Source organism: Eupeodes corollae, chromosome 1 (assembly GCF_945859685.1).
Source record: "Eupeodes corollae chromosome 1, idEupCoro1.1, whole genome shotgun sequence".
NCBI lineage: Eukaryota > Metazoa > Arthropoda > Insecta > Diptera > Syrphidae > Eupeodes > Eupeodes corollae.
Window position 1 is genome coordinate 180,349,616 of NC_079147.1, and position 14,487 is coordinate 180,364,102.

At 33.4% G+C, this 14,487-nt stretch overlaps 1 protein-coding gene across 1 annotated transcript; it reads right to left on the reverse strand.

The window, feature by feature from the left end:
• Nucleotides 1–1,699: 1,699 nt before the first annotated feature.
• On the reverse strand, nucleotides 1,700–13,740 carry LOC129939587 (uncharacterized). The gene is made up of 5 exons (XM_056047655.1): nucleotides 12,747–13,740; nucleotides 12,583–12,664; nucleotides 12,307–12,489; nucleotides 12,023–12,155; nucleotides 1,700–4,187 (listed from the first exon to the last, which is right to left on the reverse strand). The coding sequence occupies exons 1-5, from the start codon at nucleotides 12,845–12,847 to the stop codon at nucleotides 3,889–3,891; spliced, it is 798 nt and encodes a 265-aa protein (XP_055903630.1). The 5' UTR covers nucleotides 12,848–13,740; the 3' UTR covers nucleotides 1,700–3,888.
• Between the last annotated feature and the right edge of the window lie 747 nt (nucleotides 13,741–14,487).

The window sequence follows — 14,487 nt, forward strand, 5'->3', positions numbered from 1 at the left end:
CCATTCAACATCAAAGAAAAAAATATTAATCGCGTTGTAATCAACTTTTACATAATTATATTCAAAATTAAGATCATTATGGTGAAAATTTAACTTATTTCTTTGAAAAAAAATTGAATTTAATCTCTTAGGTTCTATGATGGATTGAATTTCATAATAATGGTTCAATGATAGGATATACTGAGGATTCTAAATCGTTACTTATACAAATCAGATATAGTGATCGAAAATTGTCGTTTTTTATTGAGTTAATCTGATTTAAGTTTAGAGAGTTAAGAGACTCAATAGTTTCATATTCGATATTATTAGTAACATTAAAAGGTAATAAATATTTATCATCTTCTGAAAAAAAACAATTAACATAACGGAGATTAAAACCTCCAACAAGAACTTAGTAATGCTTATGTTTAATAGTAGTGGTTTTTTATTAGTTACAATAAAACTACGGAATATTTGCGACAGAGCATTTTTATTATTCTACTAAACATGAAGTTATCGTGACCACCATTATAACTTGTAATAAAACTTTTTTGTTAATTTATGAATTATAATAAAGTTGCAATGTAGATTTCTAAACTCTTAAAAATAATAGGGTGCCAATTCCTCATTTTATAGCTTTCCTGCGATCTTGAAATCAAGTTGCATTTTACATGAATTTGTATATTTGCAAAAGCGGATCTAATGTTTATAGTATTTAAAAATGTTTATTTGAAAAAATGTTGAAATTTTGTACGGCTGACATGTGTCCACTATGGACTTTAGCAAGAGATTTGATTTTTGATTTTCTGCTTTCTTTGCTAGTTTCAAAATTAAATCTTTCTATGGTTACCTTTTCACCTAAACATCGCTCGATAAAGCTTGGTACATGAGTTGTTGCAAGAAAAAAGTTATTTAAGAGTTCTACAGAACACCGAAATGATAGCAACGCTCAGACTTAAAAAGTTTTCGGATTCATTACCACAGAAAATAAGCTCTTCAAGCTGTGAGTGCTCAAGGGCATACATATGTATAAACAATGTTGTAAGTGAGTATATTCATATAACCTTAAAAGTTGTTATTCCTTCAACAAATCAAAGCTCTCTTTTACATAGGACATCAATTTATGTAACGTGATCGCCAATGCAGATCTCTTATAAATATTTTGTGTTTTTGGGTCATTGCAATTATAGCAAAAGTTATGAAAATGTTTTGAAGAACAAAACATCATTTCCTTTCAAGATGGAAAAACAAAATAAACAAAATTTAGTTCCTTTTATAAAAATTAGTTTGTCAAAAATATTACGCCTGATTTTCTAGGTGTTGAGCCCATAATTCAGTGAAGAGATTTATAGAGTTTCTTTCTCATTATCGTGTCTACCTTATCTTAGAAGGTGTAAGGCTACCAGGCCATACTCAAAACATTGACCAATTACCTTCAAAATGTCAACATCAGTCCTACCCAAAAAACATACAAACCTAGCTAGCACTCTAGTGCAGATAGTCCTTTGTGAATTATTATGGCAATACAAGGCCTTTACGAAACACGAAAATTCCTTAGCTAAGACTTTTATTGTTTTTAATTTACCTTAACAAGCCTAAACACTGAAGAAGACAAAAAATCAAACATTCCCAAATTCTCATTACACCTTAAGAACGAAGGCTATTTTTATTTAACCATCATCAACCAAAGTTCTTTCTATAGCCAACAGAAATGAAAAGGACGTGTTTTTCTTTTAAATTGACACCATTTTTATTTTCTAATTTACACTTCTGTATACAATAAAATTTCAAAAAGTAACAAAAGCTTTTTTACCATTTATCTTTTTATATATATCAAAAACAAAAAAAAAGTTATAACCCCCATTTTTCGTTCTATCCCAATTTTGATTCCAAAAACCTTTTAAAAAAAACCACACCAACACCAAAAAAAAATAACCTCAAAAAAGTACAAAAAGAGTTCCGCGTTAAGCTATTTGCATTTAGATGAACATCCCAACTTATTTCTTTTCTCTCTTACTCTTCATCTTCATAAACCAAAACTCATCTCCATACTTCAAGATATTTTGGTCCTTTTTGGGGCGCGAAATTTCATCCTTTTTTGCATAAATTATTATCTCAATTCGGCGGCAACCATCTCCAACAACCAACGTGAGGCTTTTCTGATGGTTGATGATGACGAAGACTATGGCGATGGTTGGTGGTTTGAGGATTCCAATTTTGACATTTTGTCGCACAAATTGCAAATTTAGGTAGCAGTAGGTTGGGGTTGGGGTGAAGCTTTGGTGAAGTGCGGTGTGGTTTAGATATCCCTCGCGGGTTGTTGCTCATTAAGAAGCTTCGATTTATTTTGAGTCTTCCTTTTTTGTTGTTGTCTTTCATTCTGATTTTTTGACTTTTCCGCCGCGCTACCTAATATCCATTATAATACTCTTCAGCTCACATTAATCCTTTTGATCCTTGCTGATGTTGGTTGTGTGTTTTTTGATTTGGCAGTGTAATTTGAATTTAAATCAGAAACAAGGATATTTAGGTGTGTGTGTAGGCAGGTTTAAGCCTTATTATAGCCGCGACCAACAATGACACTAACTGGATATAACGATAATCATTTTTCGTCCTGATAAACTAATAAATTTAATCCCCCTTCCTTGTGGTGGAGTGTTTTGTGTAACGTGACGCGGTGCGGTGCGGATTCCCTTGAAATCAATTATGAACTACCTGTAATTATTATATATAGACGACTTTTTGGTCCTTTTTGTCGTCCTTCTTTCTTCCCACCATAATGTCATCTTCTTCACGATCTTAATTATTTGCCTTGGCCTTTGTGTTAAATAAATCCTTGGCTTTTGACATGGATACGAGATTCCATTTGCGCGTGTTATTTATTTGGTCCTTCTTATGGGATTTTGTTGTGTACGAGTGTTATGTGTATAAGTACAAATGGAAGTCAACAATACAAATAAATATGTATGTAGGTATATACAATGAATGGCTTACTTCCTTGAGGAGAAGAGAGGAAGAGGATGTCTATCTTTAAACGAAGAATGAAGAAGAATAAAATTACTCTCGATAAGGATAAGGATGAGATGGTGTAATGGAATGTTTTTGTCATCCATACATCCGGATGGATGAGAGTGTCCTTTTTGTCAACCCCTCTCCTTCCATTCCATCGCTGCTTTTCGTTTTCGTCTTCATCTTGTTTTTGTGCGATGAATGAACAAAAGGACTCAATTTATACGAATTAAATCGAATATGTAATAAGGAGGGTTAAATATGTATTTTTTTGTTCTGTTCGTCCTTTTTTTTCCTCGCTATCACTCCCTCTCTCTCTTACTCTATTTATTTGGATATCTTTGTATACATTACTGTACCGAATGTCCTTTCGGAAATTTATTCACTATTATTGGACTCTGAAGGTTAGGCAGAGTTAAATTTATGCGACAAAGTTGGCCTGGCCCTGGCCCATGGACGAGGACCAACAAGGACCGAATAGGACGATGACATTGGACTCTCTGTCGCTATGTACATAGATAGGTGGATAGGTACACCTAGAGTGTTATTTAAGTTAAGAGGACCTTTTTTTGACTGTCAGTGTGGGAGTAGGTATGAGGATCCTATTTATGATAGTTTTACTGCTTTCGATGCAAACTATTATTTAGACCAGGGAGTAACTTTTATTGTACACATTTTGATGAATGACTCCCTCGTTTGGCAACGTAGATTCCTTGGCAAGCTTAAAAAAGCAAAAGAATTTACGTTTTTCAATTTCTGTTTAGCCTCAAGGATGTGCTTGCTGTATCTACATCTGATATACATATGTTTTTGTTCGTTTTTGTTTTTTTAAGTTTTCATTTCAAGGATTTATTTAATTTTGTTGATTTTTGAGCTTTTAGTTTGTTATTCCATTTTGAGCTATGATTGAAGTCGACTCATTCGATAGCAAACATTTTCACTGAGCTCTTGGCTGTCGTCGTCTTCTTTGTCGGTTGTTGAATCGTAATTTCGATATAATTTGTCGTAATTTCGTAATTTCGAACGGAGACTTCCTCCGGGCTTACGCAAGTCGAAGCCATTTATTGTTAATGAATCAATATCGGTTAGTGGACTGCTGTAAGGACAAGCTGAATTGCTGCGAGGTCGTTTTTGTAAAGATGATGTACTTGATTTTCGGAAGGAGAAACGTGGTAGGTGGTCGGATAAGTTGATGAATTCTGTAAAAAAATAAGATTTATTGAAGAATTTGTTATTAACAACATTTTGGTTTATATTTTTTTTAAGAATCAAATTTATAACCTAGCTATTTTTTTTTGTCCATTCAATATTTAAAAAGACTGTGGTGAGGCCAATTTAATTTTTTTCTCAAGTTAGTGTAGACGGAATACAATTTTGTGTTGAATTTTTATATAATTTTATATGTTTGTAATAAGAAAACTGTGAATTGAACTTTGGTAAGCATTGTGATGGAGGTCAAAATCGTCAATTTTCGTAAAATAAGATCATCTTAAATTATGTTATATTTTCTCTCTTAAAATTATCGATTTTTAAAGGATTTTTTTAAGTTCATGTTGTGTACTGTTAAACTTTATAATAATTCAATTAAATTTTAACTAAAATAGTATTCCTTTTTTTCAAAATTGTAACTGTTCTACACTGCGTCTATAACCAATTACCCATTGAATATCTCTTAAAAATAACTATGCTATCTTAAGTAACTTAATTCAATTGAATCTGATATCTTGGCTGACACGAACCCAAGCCTGTAAGTACGATCAGGGGAACATCGAAATAAATCCGCAGTCTATACTGAGAATATGGAAAGAATACTCCTCCAAATTATATAACGGTGATGAGTTCCGTTTCAAGGGAGAAAGAACCACTCAACCTAGGCGACGCAGATCAACAGTTCCGAGTACCCGACCTCGAAAAAGTGAAGATAGCTATATTTTAACTAAAGTCAAAAAGCTGCTGGAGCTGATGGCATCGCTACCAAACTATTCAATGCAAGAGGCTATGACTTGGTAGGGAACATGCACCAACTAACTTACTTACTTAAGCTGGCATGCACCAATTCATCTGCAAAATATGGTAGGAGAAAGCATTCCCGATGAGTGGGATCTCAGCATAGTTTTCCCGATACATACAATTGAAGACCCTCTAAAGTGCGCCAACAACAGAGGCATCAGTCTCCTTAACATTACATAAAGGATCCTCCCTGCCGTATTATGTGAACGTCTGAAGCTTCAGACCAGGAAAATCCACTATCGACCAAATATTAACACTACGCCAGATCTTGGAAAAAACCCACGAACTTCACATCAAAACCCACCAACTCTTTCTTTTCTTCTTTCTGTAAAGAATTGTGCAAAACTCAACCGTCAACACTAGAGGCACAATCTTTCAATGGTCCATCCAATTACTTGGATACGTAGATGATATTGACATAATTATAAGATCAAAGTGTTATGTCAGTAGAGCGTTTTTGAGCATTGCGACGGAAGCAAAGAAGATAGGTTTGCTGGTCAATGAGGGCAAGACCAAGTATATGCTGTCATCAAAAAAGGACACTGAACGACGACGTCTTGGACAAAACATCACCATGGACAGCTTTAACTTTGAGGTAGTTGAAGACTTTGTCTACCTAGCCACCGCTATAAACATAGACAACGACACCAGCACTGAAATCAAACGAATAATAACTCTTGCTGCTTTGTAACACACTCATCATCCCGGTCCTCATTTATGGCGCTGAGGCCTGGACCCTGTCAAAAAAGATAAGAGCGTCTTAGGATACTTCGGGAGAAAAATTCTTCAGGCTATTTTTGGTCCCGTATGCATAGATGGAGGAGAAGATATAATTATGAACTGTACGAACTGTACACCGACATTGGCCTAGTTAACAGAATTTAAGTCCAACGGCTTAGATGGCTAGGTCATGTAGAACGAATGGACATCAAGGCTCCAGGACGGAGGGGCTTTGAATCCAATCACGAGAGACTGCGCCGAAGAGAAATACCACGACTCAGGTGGCGCATACAGGTGGGTGAAGATGAAGACCTCAACCAACTTGGCACGCGAAACTGGAGACAACTAGGAAACGAGCTGACTGGAGACGCATGTTGAATGAGGCTCAGGTCCGCCCGGACTGTAGCGCCACCTTAAGTAAGTAAGTAAGTATCTTTACTGGTTTTTGAGATATGCTCGAGAACACGACTATTGGGGTTCTAAGCTACCCACACTGATAACTTCCTAACCGTGACTAGACATGGTTTTTCCTAAACTTTCAAAGAATATTTATAACAATATTTTGTGCGAAATAAACTATTGTAAGTAAAATTCTTTGTTGTCATAGTTTTGCAGAAAATACCCTCATCTATCCTTGAAATATTCAAATCGAACATCAGTTTTTACCAATATTGGATTTAGTATTTTTTGTAAATTTTATTTTTTATAAAAAAACTTGCAGATTTTTTAAAAAAATTCTAACACATCACATTATATACAATTTTATTTTTTTGATGTCATTATCTGTAAAACAAAATTTATTTAAATTCGATATCTCTTCTGCTTCTTGGGATATGGACGTTGAATCGGTACTTAAGATTCTAAAGAATTATTTGAAACGTCTTTAAAAGGATGACTGTATAATTTTAGCTGAATAAAGTTAAGGTAAAACCTACTTTAAATACCTATGGTTATAGCCGCGAATTTCATAAAAACAGTCATACATTCACTAAAAACTTTTTCAACGAATTCTGTGGCGTATGTGGAACATTTTACGTAAAACATCATACAAAAGAGAAAAGAAGGAAAAGTAATTTTCGCAACAACTTTAATTTTTGACTTTTGTGTATATACGATCATATATGTCAGTACGTCCGTATGTCCCGAATACTTTTTTTCGTCTCTAGAAACGACAAATTTAGTTTTACAGATAACAACTTCAAAAGATGCAAAAAAGACATTCAAAAGCATTTAGTCATTAACTGGTTAACTTTGACTAATGACTTCAACAATGTTTTATATATTCCAATTTCGTATGAACTAACAAAAAAAAAATACATCAGAAGTAAGTGGGAGAGGGGTTAACAATTAGAATACAAAAAAACGCAAGATTGTGGAAGCTTAATTTATCTGGCAAAACTCCAAGTTGGTCTAGGATTGGTGAAAAATTTGGGTCACTAAAGAAAATGCTATTTTAAAACTGCTGTTCTTGATGGGTGTGTTTTAAAGAAAAAAAAGAAACTGAAAAATAATATTCAATGAGAGATATCATTTCTAAGACCCTGCATCGTTAGAATCCACAGTTTTGATTTAGATAAGTAATAAAAATAATGTACAAATATATTTCGTTGATCACTTTAGTGACATGGCCTACACCGTTTTTTTTTTGTATATTTGACGTGCCTGGTACAAATTCCCAAATCGGTACACCCAAAGTCAAAACAATATTGAGTTACAGAGAACGAATCTTCAACGAAATCCTCAAAATCTTGTTCACCGTAGAACATAATCGCCTTGACCGTTGTTTTAAGACTTTGATATTTGTTGGCATACTGAATATCTTTGCTTTGCATCATACTTTATCAAGTCGCATTGAATGCAATATTCGCCTTATGTCTAGTTTATCTGTTGTGTGGTGCTTCAACTTAACATTTCTAGAAATCCGCATATCATGATAGTGTATTCCTGATTTTAATATTGTTTTCCAAATTTCCGTTTTTTGCTGCAAGACTATCGTCTTTCTCTGTTGCCGAAAATCACAACTTTTTACTTAAAGAGGTTCATCGGGAGTCCTCAGTTGTTGCAGTATTTCAACAGTCGATTTTTCATTAATTAAACATTTTTGGCAAACAAAACGAAATCATCTGCAAGAATAAACACTTTTTTAAAAGTTTCTGGTGAAACTCGAGCTCCTAATTCTAAAATTTCTTCGATGTCGTCGATAAACAAGGCTTAGACAACAGCCTTGTCTCAGCCCTATATCTACTAGAAACTCTGCTTCCAGGAGTCAATGCAGAAGTTGTTGACCCATATAACCGTTTCTAAATCTTTCCAAACTTTGGCCAAACTTTGTTGATATCCCCTCTAAATAGAGCTTCAACATAAGTGCTCTTCTGCCTATAGCATTGAAGGCCTCCTCGAAGTCAACAGATAGATAGATAGATATACATAGATTATAGTGAATTAAAGCAAAATTTACATAACACGCCAAAAATATTTACAAAAATCATTAAATCATGGCGATTGCCGTCTACCAGATTGACAACAAAACATAATGAATGTAACAAGCCCTCAATATTACTTTTCAATATTAATAAAGGTATTTATAATTTTTTAACAATGTACAGTTCATGGTGGAATAATTTAAAAAACAGTGAATAGAAACACAATCAGAAATTTTCGTTCACTATATCAGTTCTATATCTAAGCGCAGTTTTGCAAAATTTGTAAAGTTTGACAACATTTATTTCATTCAATAAACTTATTACTTGATCTTCCGATAAAAAGTCTTTTCTTTATACATTTCTTCTGATTTCTCTGAAAATGGGGTATTTTCCCAAGAAGTGAACAGTATCCTTTCTTTCTGATAGGTTGATCAGGTTGACCATCATAAAAATCACACGGACATTATTGGAATCTTTAAAATAGTTGTCTTTACAAGTTTATGATTTAATCTGCTGAAGTTGTTCTGTACAAGGAATTAGACGCATCAGCAATTTATTCAGCTCTACAATTCTCATCAACCTTCAAAATGACTTCATACAAGATGTTTAAGCGGTTGTTGAATCTTCGATGGGTAAATTAAAATTAATTAAAATTAAAATTAAATTAATTAATTTGACATTCCTCAGCAAGATCTTATTACTCTCGATACTAACTGTTTTTCATCATGAATCGCCTTTATGGCCACTCTGTGAATCATTCATTTTAAAACCGTTAAGCAAAAAATCCGCTTGCAACTTCAATGTTTTTATAAACAGAGGAAAAAGGCCGGTTTCCAGCATTATTATGTAGTTTGGCGTATTTTTCGGCAAATTAAATATTCTTTTTATAAAGCGTTAGGAGTTTTTCAACCGAATTGTACTTTATATATCACCATACCTGCGATCCATATAAAAGTATGCTCTCAGATACTGCTTCAAATACTTTAAACTTGCTACTATGTGCTATACACTTATTCATGAAGCATTGTTTCCAGGTCATATTAATAGCAGTTTTCGCCTGAACCAATTTATCCTTCAAGTGTTTATCCATATTTAAATTATTTGTAACAGTAATGCCAAGGTTTTTATATTCTCGCACACATTCAATATTTTCGCGATTAAAACTTCATTTTTCATTTGATACATTACGTCCACCACCACTTTTAACAACCATATCCTTGGACTTATCTATATTTACTATTAAATTCCATAGCTGATAATACTGGTAAACTCTGTTAGTAATGAGCTGCAGAGTTTGCGGTGATTGCGCAAATATGACTGTATCATCTGCGGAACAGAAGTGCGTTAATCCGCATCCGACAGATAGTCTAAAGGGTCATCAATGAATAATGCAAACAAGATAGGGCTGAATGTACAACCTTGTCTCACTCCTGATGAGGTTTCAAACCAGTCTGAGAGTTCTTTACCTGTCCATACAGCCGCCCTTGTTTCTCTATAAAGGTGCTTAAGAACTCGACCAAACTTCAATGATATTCCAAGACTATATAGCTTATAGAACTCAATCGATTGTATCAAAAGCTGCTTTAAAATCGATAAAAAATACATACAGCTTTTTCATTTGTTTTAAGAAATTATCTGCTAGGCTCCTGAATACATAAATGTTATCTATTGCTGAATATCCTGGTCTAAATATAGCCGGGAACTCGCTCAGCAAGTTTCCGGCCTTAATCCAACTAGCAAGACGCTTATGCATCATCGTTGTAAATATCTTGTAGATGCATTTAAAAAGGAAATCCTTCTGTAGTTAGCTGCATCAAATAACGATAATTTTTTGTGGATTGGAAATATAATAGCATCTCGAAATTCATTTGGCGACAATTCTCCTTTCAAAACTGTTTTAAAAAGGTTTTGAAAGGTGCTCTTTGAGCATAGCATTCCCGTATTAAAAAAAAACTCCACTGGAATACCATTCGAACTGGCTGCTTTTCTATCTTCAAGCGTCTTCAGGGTTTCTTTCAACTCGCTAAAGGTAAATGCACAGTCGAGAGAGTCGACTTCAAATCCAGGTGCAACGAATTGCCACTTTTCGGCGTTATTACAGGATTTAAAAGATCCTAGAAATGAGAAAGCATTACATTTGAAGACATTTTGTTTGTGGGAATAGTAAAACGTTTTCCATTTAGCTCCCCAGCCAGTTTCCAAAAATCGGCAGAGTTATTACAAGATGCTAATCGGACTGCTTGCTTTTCAGCGCATAACTTTTTTAGTCTTACAAAGCTCTTTAAACTTCTTATTGGACCCTATATTAAACCATTAAATAATTCTTGGGTGGAGTTACGGAAGATCCTCAACATTTAACCATTTTAAACATTCTTCGTCAAACCAAGGTTATTTTTTTGTGTTTTCTTTCTTTTCGTTGAGTCCTTTTTGTGGGTATGAGACTTTCACAATCAGTTCCAAAAAGGCGAAAAGTCCTCGATTTGAAGTGATTGGAGTTGCCCGTTTAGATCGTCGATACTCCTAAACCTTAGCCTCTTTTCATTTCAGTTCATTTCAGACAATGCAACAGTCAACAGATATCTTTTTCAATCCCATAAATATCTCAACTACATATATTAGTGAGTAAATTTGATAAACCGTAGAGTAATTTTTGCGAAAACCAGCTTCTGCTTAACTCACGAAGTTAATTCTCTCTACCGAATAAAAAAGTCACTTGTACAGTAGTTTTGCTAGGACTTTCATCGATGAATTCAGCAACGATATATGTACCTCTGTAATCAGCCAAGACTCTATTGTCACCATTTTTTTTTTAAATTCAACAGATGATAGCTTATTTGAAACAGCTTGGTATATAGCGCTTTCATTTGCTTGATTTAAGGCTCTTGTAAGATATTCTACGAAAAGAATTGTCATAAGTTTATAGTTTTCTTGAAGTATTTCGTTTGGTTCGTGTGACATGTTGTTTTTTAGCTCATTTAACAACAACATTTGAACTTCTAAATAAGAAAATGTTGAATCAAGCTGATTGTTCTGTTTGTAAGCGATGGTATAATGACTTTCGACTCAGTCATCAATATCGACTGGTATTGCGACTTGTTTGTTTGATTTTTGGTTCATTTCGCGAACATTCTTCCAGGTATTTCTACAGCGTGCAAGGTCTCGAGCAATTTTCCCTAAGTAAGTTTGTCTCCTACTTTTAAGAAAGTCTTTTTTTTAACAGAAAGGCTAAGATATTATCAAAGTGTGAACTAAAATGGCAAAATATTTTTAACATTTTTACTACACATAGTAAGTGGTGGCATTTTTTAAATTTGGTACATAATTTTACAGAAATAACTTTTAATCATAAAATCATACAATTTTAACCTTACAAATAATTAATTTAAAAGTCTTTGTGCGATAAGAATTTTTTAATTTATGGATTTGAGAATTTTTAAATTGATGCAGTAACTAAAACAAAAATATTTCAAGCGCAATCTTGAAAACGCAACCATATCAAACTACTAGCATTACTAGTTTAATTATAAAATATACATGACTCAATCTAGTGTAATGATCAAATTTAGCAATAAAATATCTGACACATCATAAATAAACTTTCCCAACTATAATCAATCACTATTTACACAATGCACCTCTCTTTTGAACAGACAAAAAATATAAGAAAATAAATTACTATCTCGCACCTATGATGATAATTTATTCAATTTAAGTATTGTACCTATGTTTTATAGTTGTCAACTGAGTAAATAATTACCACATGTCTTACATATATATTTTTATAAAAAAATGAATTAAAATGAAATCTAAATTCAATAAATAACACAAAATGAAGGAGGAAACAAAAGAATTTAAAAAACATACAATTAAAAAAAACTCACTTAATCCATCACTATGACAAGAACTTTGTCTTATTTCAGTCTTTTCCCTTCGAAAATTTCTTCCTCTAGCTTTTATAGCTTCAATATAATTGCTTTGTGGATTTCTTCGTTGTTTGGCGATATTGCAACATGCCTAAAATAGGAATTAAAAAAACAAAAAAATACACATATGAAACTCACTTAATATTTCACAGGTGTACGACAGCGACAACGACGACGTACCGCGCCCCCATCACTATGATGGTAATAAAATGAAAAATAAAACTAAATAAAACCCAACTCACGTTCAATGTATCAAACCATTCTCTTAGATCCCCATTTGTCTTCAATAAAATACGATGGTTTTCACCATTTCCAATTTTATATCCACCACCAACAGTACCTCCAGCGCCACCCAGTGTCAATTCAATCGTTTGTTGGGTTATTCTTGTTATAAATTCTAATGATTTAATATCTTCTAATTTAATCTACATATGAAGAATAAAAACAAAAAATCACAAAAAATTAGTCTAACAATAAAACATTTCCATAAATGTAATCCCACTTCTGATCTGACTCACCTTAGAAAGTGTTTCACCACAAAGGAAACCACCTTCACCTTTCTTTAGACAGCATAAATGATCACGAGTAAGAATGAAATATCTTCAAAAGAAAATTTGCAAAACAAAAAGAAAACTATTTGAGCACTTCCGGTTGCAACAGGAAATAAAATCCATATACAAACCTCTCCTTCCATTTTGAAAAAAGCTTATCACTTTGTTGCCAGAGAACACCTTGTTTGACGACGCCATGTCTGGTTGAGATGTGACCTTTTGTTCTGTCCATATTTTGTATTTTGTTCTTCTTCTTGCTCTGCTTCTATAAGGTGGGACACCTGAATCTTCTCTCGGAATAACTATTACAGAGGCAGGTTAACCCTGGTCTTCCCTTCCCTTACAATACAATAGCAATAGGCCTGCTGGTCTAAAGAATTTAATGAATGGTTTTGGCTTTGGCTTTGTGTAGCTACTGAAAAGCGCCGTATATCGCACGCGTTCACACTCTAACGTTAGCCACTGTCAACTGATGTTAAGCCCAACAGTCACAGTTAAATCGAACAAGTGGAAATAAAGATATTAAAGAAAAAACAACATTTTTCATTTTGTTTTAATTTAAAATCTCATTTGAATAAAAACGTGCGAAATGGTATTTGCGAAACCGGTCGACGACGCGAGCGGGACCCGACGCGAAGCACGACGACGGACGTATTCCAGTGTTGCGTTTTTGTTTTACCTTTTTTATTTTTGTTCTTCTTTTTGTTCTTAATTTTATTTATAAACATTTAAGAATTTCAAACTAGAATAGATAGTGATTCGTATTATGCTGAGGTTGAGGGTGAATTATTGTGTAGAACAGCAGAACAAAAAGATACAAAAAGACACTCAACTCGCATTAAAAAAGATAGAGATACATTTTTTAATCGTGAATATTTTAATAATTCAAAATGAAAAACCATGATCGCTGTGTTAATGAGTTTAATGCTTTTTATGTACACAGTTTGGACTTTGGAGACAATTATTCTATTCTGAAGAGAACAAATGGACAGACTGACAACGACGACGGATGGACAGACGAATTGACAAATGGACGACTTTGAACATAGAAATGAATTGACGATGACAATCCGAATGTCAGTAAAGCACCACAACACGATGACACTATGACACATTCAATCTTCTAACTAACTGAAGTCCATGTCTAACTAGTGTGAGTTACTAGAACCTTCAACATCATCATAATCGTTACTAACAGCGAAACGAGAGTCGACAACAATGACGATGATGGCGGATGATGAGCGACCGACCGACGACGACCGCCGATCATCGGTATAATGGATTTTGTCAATGGGAAATTAATTCAGGTGTGAATAGCCATGGATAATAATAATAAATGATGTTACCGACTAACAGCAGCAGCAGCATTGATCTTTTTATTGTATATAAATCAAATACTGTGTGACTCAGTCATCAGTCAATGTTAATGAGAGCTTAACCCTTTTCACATGATGTTGTTAGAACAAAGTTTATTAATAATTAAAAATGTCATTCATAAAAAAAAAATATTAATATGTTTGTATTTATTTATAGAAGTTTGCTGAACATGATTGAATTAAAAATATATGATTAGTGAAAATGATGAAATTATTTATAAACAAAGATTATTTTGTTTTTTTAAGAAGGATTTGACGAACAAATCGATGAATTGATATTTAATTGAGGGATTAAGAAAACGTCATTAACCAATTCCTGTGAAGTTAAATAATTTATATTTATAACTTTATTTTTATTAAGCAAAATAAAAGCAAAAAAGTAGCTCTTTTAATTTAATTGTTTTTAACTTCCCATAGAAAGTTATTGTAATGGGTCCGATTTGTCGAATTGAAAATGTTGACATTTCTCGACGTTCAAAGGTCCCTAGAATCGAAT

Excerpts from the sequence above, each read along its gene's own strand:
- LOC129939587 (XM_056047655.1), bottom strand. The coding sequence starts at position 12,847 with ATGGACAGAACAAAAGGTCACATCTCAACCAGACATGGCGTCGTCAAA. Across the intron at positions 12,665-12,746 it reads TTTTCAAAATGGAAGGAGAG|ATATTTCATTCTTACTCGTG; the intron begins GTTTGTATATGG and ends TTTCTTTTGAAG. Across the intron at positions 12,156-12,306 it reads AATGGTTTGATACATTGAAC|GCATGTTGCAATATCGCCAA; the intron begins GTGAGTTGGGTT and ends TTCCTATTTTAG.